The sequence below is a fragment of the Papilio machaon genome, chromosome 26, assembly GCF_912999745.1.
Source record: "Papilio machaon chromosome 26, ilPapMach1.1, whole genome shotgun sequence".
Classification (NCBI taxonomy): Eukaryota; Metazoa; Arthropoda; class Insecta; order Lepidoptera; family Papilionidae; genus Papilio; species Papilio machaon.
This window is the reverse complement of record NC_060011.1, coordinates 66,816-87,234: the sequence shown is the minus strand read 5'-3', so window position 1 is coordinate 87,234 and position 20,419 is coordinate 66,816. Positions and strand designations below refer to the sequence as shown.

Sequence of the window (20,419 nt, the reverse complement as noted above, 5' to 3'; positions counted from 1 at the left end):
AACACGCACGGGTCCTCTCCTGCGCACAGACACACTCCGCTACTCACATCTCGCACGCTGTTTTTTTTTCCCATATGGATGCTAATTGATAGTAACGATTTATTTAGAAGTTACATCCAAATCCACTTCCTTTCCTTTGAATTAACATTATGGCCTCTAACACTTCGCTTATGAGATTAAAGAGACTCACCCGGCGGGAAGAGCACGGCGTGCAGCACTGCCACCGCGGTGACCGGGCGACGCGCGCGCGGCAGCTGCGGCGGAGGTGCGGGCGCGGTGCGGGCGCGGCGCGGCAGCCGGGCCAGCCCGCGCGGCGTGGCGCACCACAGCGTCTCCTCCCACACCGCCATGCGCGTGCACGTGCGCGTCCACTGCGACACGTACGCCTCCTCTGTACCGGGGCGCACGAACAACAACAATATAACATCGATATCAAAACGCATCGCATCTACATTTATTATTTTTATTGTTTGGAGACCTGTCAGATTTTTGGGCAGCTGCGGCGCGTCGTGCGGGCGATGCGCGAAGACGACGTGCGTGGCGAGGTCGCCGCCCAGCACCGCGACGCTCCGCAGCGCGTCGTGGTACCCGTCCACGAAGTAGAGGCGGCGCGCGGGCGGCAGCAGCGCCAGCGCGGCCGGCCTGCGCACGCGGCGCGCCACCAGCGCGTGCGCACCCGCACCGTCCAGTCCCGCCGCCAGCAGCGCCGGCTCCGCGCCGCGCTCCGACCAGATCACCCGCCTGCACAGTGACCGCACGCTCGCCACGCTCGCCACGCTCGCTCCGTGCACCACCATGCGGCGCCGCACGCACTCACCCCTGCTCGCCGGCGATGACGAGGTCGTCGGGCTCCGCGCCGCGCCGCCGCCACAGAGTGACTCGTCGCCGGCCGTCCGCCGCCGCCGCCCGCAGCGCGCCCCACCGCTCGCCGCGCCGCTCGCCGCGCCCCGCCTCCACCGCCGTCCAGTACACGCGCCCCGACACCCAGTCCACGCCCACGCCGCGGATAGCGCCGCTCTCCTCGATCTGATCGCACCATCGGTTGTCTTCAACATTCACTCATTCACTCATTCATGAGAAACTAGACTCTATTACTGATAGTAGAATAGTGGATATACAATACAGTAGCTGTCAGATGTGGTGTGGGGTAGGGGTAGGGGGAGGGGCTCACCAGTGTCTCTGGCGCGTGCAGGGGTGCAGGGCGGGGGGGCAGACGCGCGCGACGCACGCGGCCCCGCGCGTCCCCCCAGTACGCCCACCACGTGCCGTTCAGCGGCGCCACAGACACGCAGGTGATGTCCGCGCTGCAAACATACACACACGTTGATCGTGTCCGCTCACTGCGACCCGCAACATTGACAAAACTGTGGTATGTCGCCGACCTGTCGGGCTCCTCCGGCGGCTCGGGGTTGTGCTCGGCCTTGTGCAGGTCCCACAGGCGCAGCACCCCGCCCACCGCCACCACCAGCTTGGCCTTCTCGCCTACACTCCGCACAACAAACATTAATACACATACACTTCCATCCCATTACTGAGCAATTGTCCGGCTAGGAGTCATTTGAACGAGGCTTTAACTTAACTTAATAAAAGACATATTGAAACCAGATTATAATATCTATCTTATATATATAAAAGAAAGTCGTGTTAGTTACACTATTTATAACTCAAGATCGGTCGAACTGATTTATCTGAAAATTGATGGGGAGGTAGCTTAGAACTAGAAGACGGACATAGGAACTTTTTTTATCTTGTGTGCATATTTTAATTCCGCGCGGACGGAGTCGCGGGTAAAAGTTAGTTATAAAATATAATGGATTTTAATATGAATAAAATAATGTATTTTGTAGACGATTAGTACCGACCGATGGCTTCGCACGTCAGGCTGCCGTCGGAGAGCTGGCGCTGCTTGTAGCCCGCAGCGCACCTGCACACACGGGACATTACAAACAGCAATTCATACACTGTATATTCAATATATACAGGCGAAGGAAGCCGCAAGTACTCACTTGCAGGTGTAGTTGTGCTCGTGCTTGGGCAGGCAGAGCTGCGGGCAGGCGCGCCAGCTGCACGCGCCTTGCTCTGTCACACAATTCATCAATGTTTGTTATTTATATGTTATGTACTAACATACATTGAAATATTAACATCTATGTAATTGTTACGAGCATGAAAAGTTTATTTAGCTATTTACCGAAGCAGGAGGCGCGGTTTGGAGCGCAGCGGCCGTCCGCGCACTGCACCTCTTCCTCGCCGCAAGTCGCCGCGTCCTCCGCGCCCTCCGCCCCCGCAGCCGCGCGACCTGCAACACCCACACAACACATTGCTGTCATGGTGCCTTCGTATGCAGAAGCTGGTTCGCGTGCAGGTCCTGGTACGTACAGAGTTGCAGGTTCTCGTCGCCGCCGTCGGGGCAGTCGGCGCTGCCGTCGCACGTCAGACTTTGCGGGATGCACGTGTTGTCGCTGCACCTGCACATCGCACTCGCATTAGCACCTGCACGTGCGCCGGCCACATGTCATATAACTTAATGTGTTAGATGTGCGCGTGCGCGTGTGCATGAGGTACCGGAGCATGGGCGGGTGGCAGGCGGTGTGCGCGCACATGTGCGGCTCCTCGTCGGCGCCGTCGGGACAGTCGCGGCGGCCGTCGCAGCGCCACGCGGCCGGCAGACAGGCGCGCCCGCACCGCAGCCGCGCCCCGCACGCCGCGCCCTCCGCGCCCTCCTCGCTCGTTCCGTTACTGCCCCCGGCCCCGGCCCCGGCCCCATCCGCCTCGCACTGTGTCTCGTCGGAGCCATCGCCGCAATCCACCTCGCCGTCGCACCACCATTCGCTAACAATTATATTTTAAACAAGTTGACACTCGAAATTTCGTTCGTGGAATTAAAAATAGCCTTTGTTACTCCTGCATACATAACCTGCTTTCTATAAATAGTCCCGTAAAAATTGGTTTCGCCGCTTTACTCGGAACAAACGTGGATACACCAGTACTAAGTGTATATTGCCCTACCTGAGCACGCACTGGCGCGAGTGCGTACAGGGGCGGGCGTGCGGCCGGCAGTCGGGCGCGCAGCCCGCCTCGTCCGACCCGTCGGCGCACTCCACCGCGCCCGAGCAGCGCAGCGCGGCCCGGATGCACTCGCCGTTCGCGCACCTGCACACATTGTATATCTTACTGAACGTTCTCATCACCACGCTCGTATCGTCATCGAATTTCCGAACCTAAACTCGGACTCGGAGCAGTTGCGCGGCGTGCAGGCGAGCTCGTCGGCGTTGTCGCCGCAGTCGTCCTCGAAGTCGCAGCGCCAGCGGCCCGGAATGCAGCGCCCGTCCGGACAGCGGAAATAGGTGGGCTCGCAGGGCATCGCCGCGCGCGTCTCGCACCCCGCCTCGTCCTCGCGCCCCGGACAGTCCGCCTGCGCACCGGACGACGTATTACAAGTGGTCGCTTAAATCTGACTTTATCGATGTACGATACTTAAAGGCGGATGGTAGATCACCTCCGCATCGCAGAGCCACTCGCGCGGCACGCAGCGGCCCGACGCGCAGCGGAACTCGTCGCGCGCGCAGCGGCGGCTCGCGCACGCGGCGCCCTCGTCCGACCCGTCGCCGCAGTCGGAGTCCTCGTCGCACACCCACACGGAGGGCACGCACAAGCCGTTCGCGCACTTGAACTGACAAATGTACAGGTGTGGTTACACACGGGCGTGGTGCAGCGAGGGGAGGGGCGTGAGGGGCGGGGCGGGGCGGGGCGGCACTCACGTGCTGCGGCGGGCAGGTGCGCGGCGGACAGTCGCGCTCGTCGTCGCCGTCTGCGCAGTCCTCGCGGCCGTCGCAGCGCGCGCCGGCGGGCAGACAGCGCGGCGGTGCGCGCGCGGTGGCGTTGCCGCGGCACTTGATCTGTCCGCCGAGACAGGCGAATGCGTCGCAGGCGCGCTCGTCGGAGCCGTCGCGACAGTGCGGCGTGCCGTCGCAGATGTGCGCCGGGTGCGCGCACTGTCCGTTGCCGCACTGGAACTGTCCGGGCGCGCACCGGAACTGCGGGCACGACGCCGGCTCGTCGGATCCGTCCCCGCAGTCGTCCTGATACACCCCGCACAACTCCACAATTCATAATGAAATAATGAAAAAAAATGCGAAAAGAGTTACATGATGTTTTAAAGCGTTTGCCGTCTCTTCTAACTATCGGTCAGGCTAGTTTGTCTAAGTATCGAAGACTGCACACCTGCGTGTCACAGCGCCACCAGAAGGGGATACACTTGAGCGTGTTTTGGCAGACGAACTGCGCGGCGGTGCAGTTGGGCGTGCAGGAGCGCCCGTCGTCCGCCAGCACGAAGTGCTCGGGACAGGCGCAGCGCGCGCCCGCCTGCCCGCCCGCCTCGCCCGGCGTCAGCAGACACAGCCCGGAGCAGTTGAGCCGCTCACACAGCGCCGTCAACTCTACCCGCATGTCGACATAGACATACACAGTTACACTTTTGGTATTGCGAAGTACTCATCACGAAAGTGACCATTTGTTACTTTTTATTTGTTAAAAAAAACTTGTACGTACTTGGCATAGGCGGCTGGCGCGCGGGGTGGTAGACGCGCAGGTCCATGGGCTTGTGTACTGTGTGCACCTCTGTGCGACAGCGCCACGCCCCGCCGCCCGCCGGCGCGCTGTCGTTGCCCTCCTGCACACACATGTTGACACATCGTCTTGTATTGTGTCAGATGAGAGTGTGACAGTGTGTATGACGACATGATGTACCTTGTAGTGAGGGTCGGGGCGGCGACGGCAGCTCTCGAGCGCGCGCGTCTCCCAGTCGCTCCAGTACACGCGGCCCGCCCACACGCCCAGCGCGAACACGTGGTGCAGCCGCAGCCACGGCATCCGCTCTGTGGACCGTCACACCGCTCATTGCCCGCCTCTCTCCCCCCCCCCCTCTCTCCCACCTGTCTCCCTCTCCCCGCGACCGCCGACCACGTACCTCTGGAGAAGAGTATGCGCATGTGGTTGCCGTCGAGGTCGGCGACGGCGATGAAGTCGTCCCTTGCGTCCGCGAAGTAGAGCTCGTTGTTGGCGGGCAGCAGCGTGAGCGCGTTGGGCCAGCCCAGGCCCGCCTCCAGCAGCACCCGCCGCGCCGACCCGTCCATGCCGCAGCGCCCGATGTGTGCACGAGCACCCCAGTCCGACCAGTACAGCGTGCTGGCGACACATGCGCGCATAAAGCGCTTAGCGACTCTAGCGACTCTTACAGAGTTACCATCGGTACACGACAACACGCGTACCGAAAAACAACGATAACAATGAATATATGGAGAGATAGTTCAAAGTATAGAGGTGTATACCCAGCCTGGGGATTGAGCGCGAGGCCGCGCGGCTCGGCCAGGCCGCCGCGCAGCAGCACGCGCCGGTGTCGGCCGTCCAGCCGCGCCACCTCCACCGTGTCCGTGCCCTTGTCGCACCAGTACACGTTGCGCGCCACCCAGTCCACCGCCAGCCCGTCCGGGTTCTGCAGCGTCGCGCCCTGCACCAGCTGTCCGGAAACACAACGAACTCCCATAAGTTAGATATCCTCGATGCGATCGGAACCGTGGCGCGATAGAGCTACCTGGTAGTCGGCGGTGGAGGCTTCGAGTGTGCGCAGCGGGTCGCGGGGAGGGCCGCGCGCCCCCGCCCCAGCCCCCGCCCCCCGGCACACGCGCTTGATGGAGCTGCCGAGGCGCGTCACGTCGCTCCAGTACAGGCAGCCGCCCGCCCAGTCCATGTCCAGCGCCACCGCATTCGTCAGGTTGTGCACCAGCAGCGAGGTCACCGCGCCGCCCGCACCGCCCGCACCGCCCGCACCCTCCTCGCCCGCGATGCTCGTTTGACGGATATAGTAGCGGTTCGTGAATATAAGGGACGCTTTGATAGCTGCACAACAATGTTAAGTATAAATCGGCCATTTAGTAAAGTTACCAAATGGACAATAATGAAACAAGTATATAATAAATACTGAACTTACACGAAATGGGCTCGCAACTGATGCCGTCGGCCATAAGTCTGTATCCATCGTGGCAGGAGCAGACGAAGCTACCGAGCGTGTTCCTGCAACGACCGGAGCATAGGATTGACACGGCTGGAGAACTTCGCATAATGTAAAAGCGATCGACGAGGTGAGAGTCGTCGATGGTGCTGACCGGCAGCGCTGGTCGCAGGGGTCGTCCTCGGCGCACTCGTCGACGTCGCGGCAGGCGCCAGCTCCCGCGCGCCGCCAGCCCGCGCGGCACCAGCACGCGTGTCCGGCCGGCAGGTCCGTGCAGTTGTGTGCGCAGCCTCCGTTCAGCACCTGGCACTCGTTCACGTCTGAAAGCGACAGGAAACTCAGTACACATGTCAACGATGACACCGATCTACTGAGGGGATGCGAGGTCACCGACCGCAGCGCCACTCGTCGCTGTAGTCGCCGCAGTCGTCGTTGCCGTCGCAGAGCGAGCCCGCCGGCACGCAGGCCGCGTTAGCGCAGCGCCACTCGCCGCGCGCGCAGCCCCACAGAGCCGCACCCCCCGCACCCGCCACACCCCCCGCACCCGCCGCCGCCTCGCCCCCCGACCCGAACGCTCGCGAGTATGACGCTGCAAAATATGTACGTCATTGTCATCAAGTGTTTATCTAGTTTTATCAATGTTTATAATATGGTCTCGGTAACATTGAGCCAGCACTCACCGCACATGACGGGGTCCTCGTCGGAGCCGGCGCCGCTACCGCCGCCGTCCAGACAGTGGTCGCGGCCGTCGCAGGCCAGCGCGACGGGCACGCAGCGCCCGCTGCACCGTATGCCAGCCGCCGGGCACAGGGGGTCCGCGCCCGCCGCATCCGCCCCCGCGCCCGCCCCCGCTCCCGCCGTCACGCCCGTGCAGCCCGCCGGCTCGTCCGACCCGTCGCTGCAATCGACGTCGCCGTCGCAGTATAACGCCTGCAGACGATGTCAAGTTATTATCATGAAGGTTAACTAGTGAAGGTATAGAAGGTGATGGCACAGACCGAGTCGAGGCAGAGCGCGGAGGCGGGGCAGCGGAAGGTGCCGGCGGCGCAGAGGCAGCCCGCCTCGTCCTCGCCGTGCGGGCAGTCCGCGGCGCCGTCGCACACCCGCGACCTCGCCGTGCAGGAGCCCGACATCGCGCACTCGTACAGCTCCGGCCCGCACCTCGTTATGTTGCTCTTGGGGGTGGTCACGTGTCCTGACACAACCATTTACATATTCTATAAGTTCCCGAACACGTACGCATCGAACACGCTTTCCACTAAAAATAGAACAACTGGAAAACATCGGTTGACAGGTATTTCCCTTCGGGTTAACCGAGCTACCGATCAATCGGCCCCACATGATTTAGCCCAAAGGGAAAAATGTAATGAGTGTAGCAGATGTGTGATTTTCTGTAAAAATACACAAGAAGGCTGCTTACAACAGGAGTAAAAAATATCCAAAATTACCGCAGTGCAGGGTCTCATCGGAACCGTCGCTGCAGTCGGCGCGGCCGTCGCAGCGCCACGCCAGCGGGATGCACTCCACCTCCGCCCCGGCCTCGCCCCGCCCCCGGCCCCGCCCCCCACACTCCCACTGCTCCTCCCCGCACTCCCCCGCCGCCCTCGCCTCCTCCGGCGTCTCTGTCACACCGCTCTCCGTACTTTCTGATATAAACAACGAATGCATAAAACACAACCCAACTTCGTTAGATAAATTAGGTATAGCGATGCGTGGCGGGATGCGAAGGGAGCTTCACTGCGCAGCGCGCCGCTGACCTTATGCCGCCAAGATATTTAAAAACACTTACACTAGATTAACACGTGAACACGAGGCGATCACACAAACAGTGACACCTACCGGTAAAGCAATGCGCCTCGTCGTCACCATCCGGGCAGTCGGCGACGCCGTCGCAGCGCCAGTCGGGCAGGTAGCAGGCCTGCGCGCCGCCGCAGCGCAGCGCCCGCGTGCCCAGCGCCGCGCAAGACGCGCTCGCGCACCCGCGCTCGTCGCTCGCGTCCGCGCACTGCACCACACCGTCGCAGCGCCCGGACACAGGCACGCACATGCCGTCGTCGCATCTGGATATCGAAATGAACATTTATTTTATGTTTCAATAATCGGCTCGCGTTCGACGAAAGGAATGAGAGAGCTAGTACTTGATGTGCGTGGGCGGACAGTCGCAGCCGAGCTCGTCGGCGCCGTCGTCGCAGTCTGCGCGGCCGTCGCACTGCGCCGAGCGGGCCACGCAGCGCCCGCCCGTGCCGCACGCCACCCAGCCCGCCTCGCACGTGCGCGACGCTGACGTCAAACGTGTACTTGTTCAAATTGTAAGTAGCTAACACATACACTAACGACGTTTATGTGCCTTACGGAGCCGGGTCGTCATTAAAGGAGCACTCACTGCAATAATAAAGGTCCTCGTCGCTGGCGTCCTGTCCGTCGCTGCAGTGCGGCACCCCGTCGCACACGAGGTCCAGCGGCACGCAGCCGCCCTCCGCGCACGCGAACTCTCCCACCGCGCACGCAGCCCGCCCCACCCCCACCCCCACCCCCACCCCCGAGCACGCCAGACCGTCGCGCGCCAGCTCGCGCCCCGCGCCGCACGCGCACCTCACCTCGCCCTCCGCGGACACCGAGCACAGCTCCGCGCATCCGCCGTTCAATATAGAGCAGGGGTCCTTCTCGCCTGCCGATTACATATTCTTTATCAAATATAGAGCTATAAATATTTTTATGAAAAAAAATACACTCTTGATGTATGTTCACGGTAATGCCCAGACCATTTGGGGGACGGTAATTTTAAGCCTTCGATATTTTTAATACTAACTCGACGACCAAAGGGACGTTTCCGACGAAGTATTTAGTTTGCACTGTAGGTAAGTACGCATGCACTCACAGGTCTGGTGCTGCGGCGCGACGACGACCAGGGCCATGGGGCGCGGCAGGTGCCGGCGCAGCGCGCGCGCTCCCCCCGCCCGCTTGTCGGCTCGCAGCACGGCGCGCGCCACCCAGTCCGACCAGAACACCCAGCCGCCGCCCACCGCCACCGCGAACGGGTGCTTCGCCTCCGACCGTGTCACCACCTACCGTCCAATCGTACAGCATTATCGTACTTTGACATTAAATTGATAACAAAAAGAAAAAAGTAAGATTGAGAAGCGTACGTGTCGGTGGGAGCCGTCGTAATGCGCGCGCTCGATCTTGTCGAGGCGGGCGTCGGCCCAGTAGAGGCGGCGCGCGGAGTGGTCCAGCGCCAGGCCGTTGGGCATCAGGATGTCGGTGCTGATGATGCTCTGCAGCGCCAGCCCGCCCACCAGCGCACGCTGGATCGACGGGTGCGACTGGTTCCAGTTGGTCCAATACAGCCGCCTGCGATAAAATTAATTAATTAATCCATTTTTTTATTAACATCGTAGACTTACCGCTAATAAATAACAGTAATAGATATAACATGATAATGAAAATACAGTCATTTATACATAAGTCTACGCTTATAGCGTTGATTTAGATAATTAATCCATCATAATTAGTTAAGCATCCTGCGTGTGAAAATGTACTAAATGGCTGACGATGGGAAAACATGTATATAATGCGGTGTTCATCGTACAGAACCTATCATTCACTCTATTATATCTTTCCGTTAAAAAGTGATATTGTGGCGTGTGTTACGTATTACGAATTCGTTAGTATAAAAGATATGGAGAGAGAGCTCACTGTTGACACGGGTCGAAGTCGAGGCCGCGCGGGCGCTCGCCGGCGGGCAGCCGCAGCACGTCGCGCACCAGAGCTGCGCGCCGGTGGCGGGGGGCGGTGCGCACCTGCGCCACGTCTGCGCCGCGCACGCCCGCCGCGCTCGTCCAGTACAGCGCGCCGCGTGCTCGCGCGAACACCATCCCCTCCACCGCGCCCACCTCTGCACAGACAGCGCGCGACGGTGAGCGCGCCCACCTCCACCACCACAACACCCCCCACCCCCCGCAACAGACACTCACGCTCCAGCAGCACCTCGTGCCCGCTGCCATTGAAGTGCACGGTGTTGATGGAGCCGCGCTGGATGTCGGAGTAGAAGAGGCGCGACTCGCTGTACTCGTACGCCAGCGCGATCACGTTGCGCATCAGCTCCCTGCAACACGCCTCGGCTCTCTGCACTCCGCGCACTACACGCGCACTACACGCGCACTACACGCGCACCACACGCGCACCACACGCATACTCACTTGTCCTCGATGGGCGGGTAGGGAGAGTTGAGGTCCGTGTCGTTGTCGAGGTGGATGCTGTCGATCTTCGTCACCCGCGAGTACATCAGGAACGCCTTGTGCGCTGCCCTCAGACATTCACATATAGCTTAGAGCAACGTTAACTAATACCACCATCATCTCGACAACAAACAAAGTTACACCCATCGTATTTGTTTACGTCAGCACATTTATAAGAGTATACGTACGGAGGCAGGCCTTGCCGTCGGGCGCCAGCTGGCCGTGCGGGCAGACGCAGCGCGCGCGTCGCCCGTCCCACAGACATAGCGCCGCACAGCCCGCGCCCGCAGCGCCCGCAGCGCCCTCCGCGGCCGCGCACGGGTTCTGGCTCGGCCCCGACTGGCGCTCCTTCGACCATATCTAACACAACGGATATATTTAATGTTAATTACAAATATTAATACTACTGCTATAGTTTTGTTCTTTAAATCTTTCCCCTTGAACGGTATCGTTACCATGAGATCTGTGCGATGATAGAGGACGTAGTCTCGCATGATGCGGTAGTCGCTGAGGTTGCCGAGCGGCGCGGACACCACGCCGCCTCGGTCCAGCATCCTGCGTGTGACACGTGTGTGAGGAGTCAATGTGATGTCTGACGAGCCGCAGATCAGTTGTGTATCGGTGACGCGGCACTCACGTGTCGAGCCAGTAGAGGGTGTCGCGGTGCAGCGCGAGCGCGACCGGCCGGCGCTGGGGGGAGCCGGGGGAGGCGGGGGACACGCGCACGCGCTCGCCGCCCGCGTACGTCATGCGCCACACGCCCGCCTCCGCCCCCTGCACCCCCTGCACCCCCTCCGACACCCAGTACACGTGCTGCTTCTGCACACGCACGTACACATACATACACCTCACTTATCTCACTTTTGATGACGTCAATAAACACTACTTATTCCTATACAACTCAACAAATTATATATACACATCAAAAAAGTCTAAGCAACACATATAAATTTCAATTTTACAATGTGTTTTCGCATTAAATCCTTAGTATTTTCGTACTTTTATTATTTATTAATGTTTTTTTAATATTAAACAACAATTGTTTTTTTTTAGTTTACTTTTTAATAATCTTAATAACCAATAATTACGAGTAAGGAATGTTTGTACGTAGTACAAAGTAAGGTGCCTAATCAAATAAACTTAAAGTAAAATTAAATGGTTGTACAAAAATTGCATAAATTAATACAAAGTGTGGTCTCCTCTGTTATGGAGAACTTGCTGGCACCGATTATTCATAGAATCGATGAGACTGTTAATGTGATCCTACGGTAATTGCTCCCAATGAAATTTTAGTAAGTCCATCAGTTGTTGGGTTGTTGTCACTCCATCCAAGTCATTTAAAACAAGTCTCTGGAGCATGTTCCGTGCATGCTCGATGTGGTTGAGGTCTGGGGATTGTGCAGGCCAAGGCAATACCAGGAAGTTTTCCCTTGCCAAGTACTCCCGTGTGTGCAAAGCTGTATGCGAACGCGCATTGTCATGCATCAAGGTGAAATCGAAGCCAAGCGCTTGTGCGAATGGACGGACATAAGGTCTTAGAACATTCTCAACGTAATTTACAGCGTTCATATTACCATCTACAAAAACGAGCTTAGTTCGTCTGTTCTTCATAATACCCGCCCATACCATAACTGTTAAGTCTTTGTATGGATGCACTTCCTGAAGCCACCTCAGTCTTTCAGTATTTCCAGGACAACGGTACACTCTTACCCTTCTAGTATCAGGCTAGAACTCAAATCGAGACTCATCGCAAAATAAAATTTTATCCCATTGTTTCCGGGTCCATATAATGTGTTGCCTAAACCATTCATTTCGACGAGCGCGATTCCCGTGACGTATCGGTGGTCACCTAATTGGCCGTCGTGCTCGTAGGCCATACTCATGCAATCGATTTCACACAGTTCGGCAGCTAACAACAACACTACTTGAATTTTGTAGCCTCAAACCTATCTCTCGGGCGGTTAACATCGGCTGGCGTCTTTCAGTCAGTTGTATGTATCGATCTTGCCGTGTTGTTGTACACCTTCCTCAACCTGGGTGCTGCTCAGCAGGATCTCCCGTGTTAGTTTAACGCTGATGAACACGGCCAATAACGCTTCTGTTGATACCAAAATACCGAGATACCTGAGATTGAGTTCTTCCCGCTTGCAACATCCCTACAGCTCTCTGCATTCCATCTGCGTTCAAATGACGTCGCTCCATAACGTAAAAAATGTCTCAAAATTCAAATTTGTTCAAAACTTTTTTTAATTATTGTTTGAATCTTAAAATTGATACCGAATACTAAATTTTAATAAGCAAAGAAAACGCTGTAAAATTCGAACAAATGCATTCGCTTTTGAATTTGTGAAAAAAAAAACAAATGATACTCGATTTTTTTTCACAACCAGCCAGTATGTCCTATAGATCAAAAAAGTTTACATAAGTATTACCTACTTGGTAAAAAATGATAAAATAATTGATTAATAACTTGAAATAGTATGTGTTGCTTAGACTTTTTTGATGTGTGTAGTATACCGCAAAACCACGTTTAGGTATCGAAGATTTTTCTTGTTTTTCGAAGCGTCCCAAAGTTAACATGGCATAATAGCGATTCGGTCGACGCTTCATCCGCAGTTGTAGTTACGCACCTGCAGGTCGAGGGCGATGTCGAGCACGGCGCTGCCGTTGTGCAGCAGCTCGCGCTGGGAGCCGTCGGGCCGCGCGCGCTGCACCCACCCCCCGCCCGACATGAACAGCCAGCCGCGGTCCGCGTCCATAGCCAGCGCTGCGCCGTCGACAACACCGCCGTCGGTCGACACCCACGATAATGCGGTTAAGTGAGGGTTTCGAAAGGGGAAAAACGACATAAATCAATATAAGAAATAACGAAAAGTAGACCGACCGTTAATAGCGAAGGGGTCTGTGTCGAGCAGCACGTAGGGGTGTGTGCCGTCGAGACGCGCCACGTGCAGCAGCGCGCGGCGCGGGTCCGCCCAGTACAGGTTGCCGGCGCGCCAGTCCACCGCCAGCGCCGACAGCGCCGCGCGCGCCTCCCCCTCCCCCTCGCCCGCCGCCGCCACGCGCGCACGCGCACCGCCCGCACGGCGCGCGCGCCACACGCACTCGCGCTCGCCGTCCACCCAGTACACCCACTCGCCCGCTGCGCACGTCACAAACACCCGTCACTCTCGCCCGCACTGCGCACCTGCGCCGCGCCCCCCGCGCCCACCGCGCCCACACTCACCGGCGTAGTAGTCGATGGCGGTGGCCATGGCGAGGCCGGGGATGGGCGGCAGCAGGTTGGGCTCCGGGCTGTCCGCGCTGGCGTTCAAGTGGATTCCTTGCAGGTCCGAGTCCAGAGGGTACACCAGGATCTCGTCGATGGCTGAAATGTACCGATACCGTGTACACTTATATGTCACTTTCAAATGGTAGGTACACATGGTGAGATGTTCCACATCACCGTCAAGCGGACAGGCAAAAAAGTCGATGTTTCTGATTTAAGAAATATTTGAGTATGTTTTATAGGTACATATACATGTCCTTGATGAGTGCGTCAAATATGACTGATGGTGAAAAGTGACCGGTTAAAGAATTATTTAAATACCGAGCTTACTGATCTGCTATGTAGACGTTAGGTTTCTAATGCTGAGCAAAACACATACAAACATACTTACAAAGTAATAAGAAGCTTTCACATAATGATCACAAATAACACAACTGATTTTCATATTGAGTGGATGAGGAAATATTCTCCTATATCAAGTACGTTTAATAGACGTGTAAAAAGTATTAGTATTATTAAAATATTGTTATTCTGATTTATTTATATTTTCACCAAAATCGCGCAAGTGACGGGCTCTATCTATCTCGATGTGGTGGAGGACATCGCGCTTCCGCAGTATTTCCAGTCTAGCTCGTTATTCAGATCCAGGCCCATTACATAACTATGCAAGGATGTACTATACAATATTAGGTATGTTCATGAAAAATAAAATCGAAATAGACTAAGTTTAAGAAAATCGAGGTAAAAAAAATCTTTTTAAAATACAATAATTAAAAAGCTCCTAAACGAAGTAATAAATCCAGTGTGAACCACTGTTTTTAATTTATAATGTGATGACTTAATTCTTTAACCAGTCACTATATTAAAAAAAAAAACAAATCTGTCCGCATGTCGTGGAACGTCCCACGTGTGAAACGGATAGTTCGCCTGGAGGGCAGACTCACGAGTGCAGTGGTTGCCCTCTCGCCGGTAGCCGATGGCGCAGCGGCAGTCGCTGAGCGCGGCGTCGAGCGGCACGCAGAGATGTGCGCAGCGGTCCTCCGCCGAGCGCCGCGCGCACGCCCCGCCCCCCCTCTGCAGCGAGCCGTCCCACACGCGCAGCGACACTACGCCCTCTGCACACGTTGCACATTGTATGTGTACATTGTACGTGGACAACATTCATCTCGTGCAGAGAAAGTGCGCGTGCGGCGTGCGGCGTGTTACCGGTGTTGTTGCGCAGAGTGGTGAGGTGGTCGCAGTGTGTGTCGCCGCACGCCCGCAGCGCGCCCGCCGCGTCCGCCCACAGCGCGCGCCCGCCGTGCACCTCCACCGCCACGGGCCGCGCTCCGCTCTCCAGCGGCAGCTGGACAACGAGCATATTATCAACTTACAAAAGGTATCAGCTGTGAATGCTCTAAACGAAATTATGTTGCCATCGCGAGAACTTAATTTGACCGGACCTATCCTCATTATTATTTTTTTGTTCATACTCAATAGTGATGATGTCAGGGGGGGGGGGGGATGTGAAAGTGTGGAGACTCACGGTGACGAGGGCGCCGGAGTCGAGCTCGTAGTACTGTATGGTGGCGGTGCCCGCGTTCACCCAGTACAGGCGGTTGCGCGCCGCGTCCAATGCCAGACCTGACCACACCACCACATTAATTGAATTATATCTTGAAGCACTTTTCACTCTTTTATTATTACTACAATCTCACTTGTTCAATGTTTTAAACCACAATTATTGTTTCTCTGCAGCATTATTTGATGGAACGATTATAGTTAAAACGACTGTATATTTTAACGAATATCAGGTTAGAACAAGACGAGCGAATACTTTCAAAATATTCTTTATGGTTTTATACAAATTTATGTAAATGGTATGCGCAGAATAAGGAGCTGCGTGTACGCACTGGTGAGGGCCGCGAAATCCGGGTGGTTCTGCGCGCGCACGAGCACGCGGCGCGCCGAGCCGTCCCCGCGCGCCACCTCCACGCGCTCACCGCCTGCCGCGCGCGCGCCCAGCGCCCAGTACACCTGCCCCCTATAGACACCAACGCAAGCCTTCAACTGTGTCTCTACAACCCTCTCAATATGAGTATCAAATGAAACGGTTTAGCTATCGGAACGCAGAAATCCACCTGAGCGGATGCACGACGAGCGCGGTGAGGTGCGCGAGGTCGGCGTGCCGCAGCAGCTCGGTGGCGAGCTCGCCCGCGGGCCCGGCGGCCAGCAGCGTCTCCTCCGCGCAGTAGTACAGCAGCCGCGCCGCCCAGTCCAGCGCGAAGCCGCGCGGCGCCGCAGAGAACCGCGACACCACCGACGTCACCGCGCCGCCCGTCAGCCGCGTGCGCTTTATCTCGTTCACCTGCACACGACACGGCGACACACGTGTAGTGAGCAGCGGGGCGGGGCCGCGGGGCGTGGCCGGCGGGCGTGGCCTGCGGGGCGAGGGGGCGGGCCTACCTCGGTGTCGGCCCAGTACACGAGGTAGTCTGCGGCGAGGAAGTGTATGTGTGCGGGCGAGGAGACGTCGGGCCCGGCCACGGTGGGCACCAGCGTCTCCGAGGGCGCGGTCACGTCCACGCCGCGGATCTCGCCCTCGCGCCCAATCAGCAACACCTTTTCGTGCGCTGTAACATGCAGCAGTCAATAATAGTAGAACCTAATAGTAGTCTTATCTACAGGTTCAAGATAGAGCAAACCCAAGCGAGTACATTTCTCTCACAATATTGGTGACTCGTGTCACTCTTAATTATAATTTAAAATCAAAACGATATTGAAATTATCTCAAATAATGGCTATAAAGATTTTTTTATAGTTATCGACTTAATCATCGAAATTAAAAGTGATTAGTTGGTTACCTTCGCAGGTGGTTTCGTCGTCGGCGAGGCGCATGAGGTGGGGACAGGCGCAGACCCGCGCCTCGGGAGAGTCGATGAGGCAGAGATGCGAGCAGCCGCCGTTGCGTACGCCGCACGGGTTGCTGGTCGCCGCCGGCTGCCGGCTCGGGTGGATCACCTGACACCGCATTCGGTACTCAATGTAATGCCGCGTGCACCGGCCAGCGGTGCGCGAGGAGTTATGCGGCGGAAGGCGTACCTTAACGTCGAAGGGTTGGGTGAGAGTGCGCTGCACCACGGTGACGTTGGAGCCGTCCCACTTGCTGGCGCGCACGACGCTACTGCTGCGCCAGTCCGTCCAATACACGTGAGACTCGAACACGGTGATGGCGAAGGGATGCGAGAGCGCGGGATGACCGCGCAGCACCTCGCGGTAGTCACCGCCGTCGTACGTCGTCGTGTGGATGGAGTCGGACCTACGGGGCGGGCGGCGTCAGTATGGCAGAGAGGGGCGGGGCGTGGTGTACATGTAGGGGGCGTACCTGGCGTCGACCCAGTAGAGGCGCTCGGCGAGGTGGTCGAGCGCGATGCCGTTGGGCCAGGCGCCGTCGCTGAGCGCGTCGACGCGCACCACGCTCGTGCGCCGGCGGCCCGCCAGCGACGCCCGCTCGATGCGCGGCGCCTCAGCCTCCCAGTCGCTCCAGAACATGTAGCCTGACGATGTACCGATACGCCATTGAACTATCGAACGCTTCCACTAAACTAGTCTATACGTTTTACGATCTACAAGTAGTAGATAGATGGCGCCAACCTAACACGAAGATCTATCAAGCCGAGAAAGATAGAAAAACACATCGCTGTTTTGTTGAAATGAAGAAAATTTCAAATATCGACCATTAATTAGTCAGTAGTGTTAAGTACAATGTTTTTTTCGAGAACGTCAGTCAGCGGCCGCTTGGTGTATGGTCGGTTAGTTACTTGCCCTTCCTGGGGTCGAGGGCGATGGCGCGCGGGCTCTCCATGTCCTCGGAGAGCAGCGTGCGCCTGTAGCGGCCGTCTGCGCGCGACACCTGCACCGTAACACTTCATCATTGTCACATGCCACACCATGCTGCGGCTAGCTCTCTCGAGTACTTCTTATTTATTCATCTTTTGGTGATCATTCTCGTGATGGCGTTACCTCTATCTGATGCAGGCTGCTCTCGACCCAGTAGAGGTTGCCGGCCACCCAGTCCAGGGCGAGCCCCTCCGCCGCGCTCAGCCCTTGCTGCACCACCACCTCGATGCCGCTCAGAGCTGCACAAGGTCATACCGCGTTACTGTACTGCAGCAGGACGGGGCGGGGCGGGGCGGGGCGAGATGAGAGACGGGTACCGACCGGTGCCGGCGAGCGTGCCGCGGTAGATGCTGTCGTCTACGACGTCGGTCCAGTAGAGCTGCACGTGCGCGGGGTCGGCGGGGTCGCGTCGCCAGTCCAGCCCGATGGTGTTCTTGAGCGAGGCGACGAGCGCGCGCGACGCCAGCGACGGCAGCTGCACGCCGCGTATCTCGTGCCTGTTGCTGAACACCAGCAGCGGAGTCGCCGTCTCTGTCGCCAAACACGCACTTACATCGTAAAGTTAATCATTATCCCTTTTAATTCTCTAATTGTTAATTAATATTAACATTAACCTGTGCTCTTGCAGGTGAAGCCGTCGTCTGCGAGCCGGTAGCCCTCGTAGCAGGTGCACTTGTAGCGGTTCTTGTGCGGCTGGCACGTCTGCAACAAGCGGGACACGTGTCATTGTGTGCACGTGTCTGTGTGTGCACGTGCCTGTGTGTGCACGTGTCTGTGTGTGCACGTGTCTGTGTGTGCACGTGTCTGTGTGTGCACGTGTCCGTGCGTGCGGTGCGGTATGCGCACCTGACTGCACACGCCCCAGTCGGCGCAGGCGTGGCGCGGGGCGCAGCTGGCGCCGTCGGCCTGCAGGTGCAGCGGCGGCGGGCACGTGCACACCGGCCCGCTCGGCGCCGGCTGGCACCCGTGCGAGCACGCCGCCACCTCGCACATCGGCTCGCCTGAACAACGTACATTTTAATACGAGTAATTTAAACATCGGTGTTCATATTGCCCACGTTTATTAATAAAACGGATCGTGTGAGTACCGCAGCGGTCAGCTTCGTCCGCGCCGTCCGCGCAGTCCGGTACGCCGTCGCAGAGCTGCGGCAGCGGCACGCAGCGCGCGCCCGCGTCGCACTGCAGCGCGGGGGACGAGCACTCGCCGGGGGCGGGGCCAGCGGTCGCGGGGGTGGCTGCGGGCGTGGCCGGGGGCGGGGGCGGGGGCGGGCCGGGCGTGGCCGCGCACTCCGCCTCGTCCGACCCGTCCAGACAGTCCACACGAGAGTCACAGCGGAACTCCTGCACGCAACACATATCGCTCATAACATTTACAAAAACATATAATGTGTTTACAGTGAGAAGTGAACGAGCAGAGGACAGTAGTGACCATTCGAATACACTCCCGGTTGTCGCACTGGAACTCGTGGTCCTCGCACAGGCCGTGCCGGTCTGTGTCGTTACCTCGCGCGCCGCCGCGACCTCTGCAACACAACATACTTGTTAAACATTTTTATAAAATTATTTATACCTATTAAAAAAATTCGAGTATCTGTATGTAATACGTGATGTATTTCTATCGGAAACGCAATTTGTTTTGTCTGCGAGACTGTCTCTCCACAAGGCTGCGTTTGTTTCTGGTAAAATGCCCGCGTGCATCAGTCACCTTCCAGTCAAGATCGGTACAGTCTTTCCGTAGATTACCCGGAACAAACGCGGATATGCTTCAATTACGATTCCATGTTTTTAATATTATATAGAAACAGTCCAGTAATAGTGACCGGTGTGGGGCATGCGGGGCGTGTGGGGCGTGCGGGGCGTGCGGTGTCGGTGTGGGGGGCGGGGGGGCGCGGCAGCCGCGCTCGTCGCTGGCGTCTGCGCAGTCGGCGCGCCCGTCGCAGTAGTACTCCCAGGGCAGGCAGGCGCCGTTCGCGCACTTGAACATGGCGCCGCTGCACTCCGGACTCTCTGCATCATCATTACTTACATTCGTACAGTTTCAACAAGATTATATGTTTGCGGAAATTTACTTTGTATTATCATTACAAGTTTTATGATCAAATATTTGTGAGATGTTTATAAACACAGAAGAAAGGAGAGAGAGAGAGATAGAGAGAGGCGTACCGCAGTCGCGCTCGTCGCTGTCGTCGCCGGGTCCGCAGTCGGGCGCGCCGTCGCAGCGCCAGGCGCGCGGCAGACAGCGCCGCGAGCGCGCGCACGACCACTGCGCCGGCGGGCACGCGGCGCGCGAGCACGCGCCCGCTGTCTCGTCCGCACCGTCACTGCAGTCTGCGCACGCGCACATGTCACAGCGACACACCGCACACAGTGCCGCATTACATCATCCGAATGCTTACCTTTGTATCCGTCGCAGATCCAGCTGTTGGGGATGCAGCGGTTGGTGTCGCACTGCAGGAACTGGTCCTCGCTGCAGGTCACGTTCGCTGCAAACGAGTTAACATGTACAGAGATGCAATGAGGGCGCTACCGTACTCCCGCACCGCGACTCGCGCCTACCGCAGGGCCCCGTGGGCGAGGAGTCCTCGTCGGAGCCGTCGGCGCAGTCCGCGTCTCCGTCGCACACCACCGCCTGCTCCACACACGGCCTGCTCGCATACAGTATACAGTAGTGACAACACGACACAGTATCATTCGGTTAAAAACGAATTAAGGGGATGTGTATCAAAATTGCTTAGAAATCTGCACAAAGTTATCGCACAACCCAATATATTCCAGGAATAACAATTAGGTGGTACCCGCGTTTGCAATGGAATTGTCCGGGGGGGCAGCGCGGGGCGCGGGGCTCGTGCGGCGTGCCCGGCGCACGCGGGACGCACGCGCGCCCGTCCGCCGCCAGCGCGCGCTCACCTGCGCACGCGCACACGTGTCCGCCGCTCACCGCCAGGCACAGCTCCTCGCAGCCGCCGTTCTCGTGCGCGCATAGGTTGCTGCCTGCATCATGAAGTACACACTCGTATACTATTT

The 20,419-nt window shown here is 57.7% G+C and overlaps 1 protein-coding gene and 1 long non-coding RNA gene across 2 annotated transcripts in view; both read right to left on the bottom strand.

Annotated features, from left to right (window-relative positions):
• Positions 1-813: 813 nt before the first annotated feature.
• Positions 814-20,419, bottom strand: part of LOC106711581 (prolow-density lipoprotein receptor-related protein 1) — a 34,616-nt gene continuing 15,010 nt past the window's right edge. The window contains exons 19-77 of the mRNA XM_045684331.1: positions 20,191-20,386; positions 19,952-20,040; positions 19,792-19,878; positions 19,559-19,723; positions 19,216-19,402; positions 18,825-18,918; positions 18,484-18,736; positions 18,242-18,396; positions 18,010-18,097; positions 17,717-17,926; positions 17,519-17,634; positions 17,321-17,408; positions 16,881-17,052; positions 16,598-16,814; positions 16,360-16,516; positions 15,962-16,128; positions 15,637-15,863; positions 15,409-15,539; positions 15,042-15,139; positions 14,723-14,861; positions 14,461-14,631; positions 13,475-13,615; positions 13,133-13,390; positions 12,879-13,015; positions 10,886-11,067; positions 10,704-10,803; positions 10,437-10,608; positions 10,210-10,312; positions 9,985-10,115; positions 9,707-9,905; positions 9,157-9,361; positions 8,889-9,075; positions 8,394-8,678; positions 8,149-8,290; positions 7,850-8,070; positions 7,459-7,656; positions 7,009-7,205; positions 6,691-6,940; positions 6,405-6,599; positions 6,165-6,330; positions 5,990-6,072; positions 5,594-5,898; positions 5,331-5,518; positions 4,970-5,187; positions 4,750-4,877; positions 4,552-4,672; positions 4,225-4,439; positions 3,762-4,082; positions 3,500-3,673; positions 3,222-3,415; positions 3,010-3,153; positions 2,566-2,832; positions 2,380-2,468; positions 2,192-2,299; positions 2,007-2,079; positions 1,863-1,924; positions 1,383-1,482; positions 1,124-1,304; positions 814-1,026 (exon numbers count right to left, since the gene is read on the bottom strand). Of these exons, the coding sequence (XP_045540287.1) occupies positions 814-1,026; positions 1,124-1,304; positions 1,383-1,482; positions 1,863-1,924; positions 2,007-2,079; positions 2,192-2,299; positions 2,380-2,468; positions 2,566-2,832; positions 3,010-3,153; positions 3,222-3,415; positions 3,500-3,673; positions 3,762-4,082; positions 4,225-4,439; positions 4,552-4,672; positions 4,750-4,877; positions 4,970-5,187; positions 5,331-5,518; positions 5,594-5,898; positions 5,990-6,072; positions 6,165-6,330; positions 6,405-6,599; positions 6,691-6,940; positions 7,009-7,205; positions 7,459-7,656; positions 7,850-8,070; positions 8,149-8,290; positions 8,394-8,678; positions 8,889-9,075; positions 9,157-9,361; positions 9,707-9,905; positions 9,985-10,115; positions 10,210-10,312; positions 10,437-10,608; positions 10,704-10,803; positions 10,886-11,067; positions 12,879-13,015; positions 13,133-13,390; positions 13,475-13,615; positions 14,461-14,631; positions 14,723-14,861; positions 15,042-15,139; positions 15,409-15,539; positions 15,637-15,863; positions 15,962-16,128; positions 16,360-16,516; positions 16,598-16,814; positions 16,881-17,052; positions 17,321-17,408; positions 17,519-17,634; positions 17,717-17,926; positions 18,010-18,097; positions 18,242-18,396; positions 18,484-18,736; positions 18,825-18,918; positions 19,216-19,402; positions 19,559-19,723; positions 19,792-19,878; positions 19,952-20,040; positions 20,191-20,386 (9,860 nt within the window). The remainder of the gene's footprint in view (positions 1,027-1,123; positions 1,305-1,382; positions 1,483-1,862; positions 1,925-2,006; positions 2,080-2,191; positions 2,300-2,379; positions 2,469-2,565; positions 2,833-3,009; positions 3,154-3,221; positions 3,416-3,499; positions 3,674-3,761; positions 4,083-4,224; positions 4,440-4,551; positions 4,673-4,749; positions 4,878-4,969; positions 5,188-5,330; positions 5,519-5,593; positions 5,899-5,989; positions 6,073-6,164; positions 6,331-6,404; positions 6,600-6,690; positions 6,941-7,008; positions 7,206-7,458; positions 7,657-7,849; positions 8,071-8,148; positions 8,291-8,393; positions 8,679-8,888; positions 9,076-9,156; positions 9,362-9,706; positions 9,906-9,984; positions 10,116-10,209; positions 10,313-10,436; positions 10,609-10,703; positions 10,804-10,885; positions 11,068-12,878; positions 13,016-13,132; positions 13,391-13,474; positions 13,616-14,460; positions 14,632-14,722; positions 14,862-15,041; positions 15,140-15,408; positions 15,540-15,636; positions 15,864-15,961; positions 16,129-16,359; positions 16,517-16,597; positions 16,815-16,880; positions 17,053-17,320; positions 17,409-17,518; positions 17,635-17,716; positions 17,927-18,009; positions 18,098-18,241; positions 18,397-18,483; positions 18,737-18,824; positions 18,919-19,215; positions 19,403-19,558; positions 19,724-19,791; positions 19,879-19,951; positions 20,041-20,190; positions 20,387-20,419) is intronic.
• LOC106711595 lies at positions 18,650-19,251 on the bottom strand. Its single transcript, XR_001357034.2, has 3 exons — positions 19,216-19,251; positions 18,825-18,918; positions 18,650-18,736 (listed from the first exon to the last, which is right to left on the bottom strand). It is a non-coding gene; the product is annotated as an uncharacterized LOC106711595 (long non-coding RNA).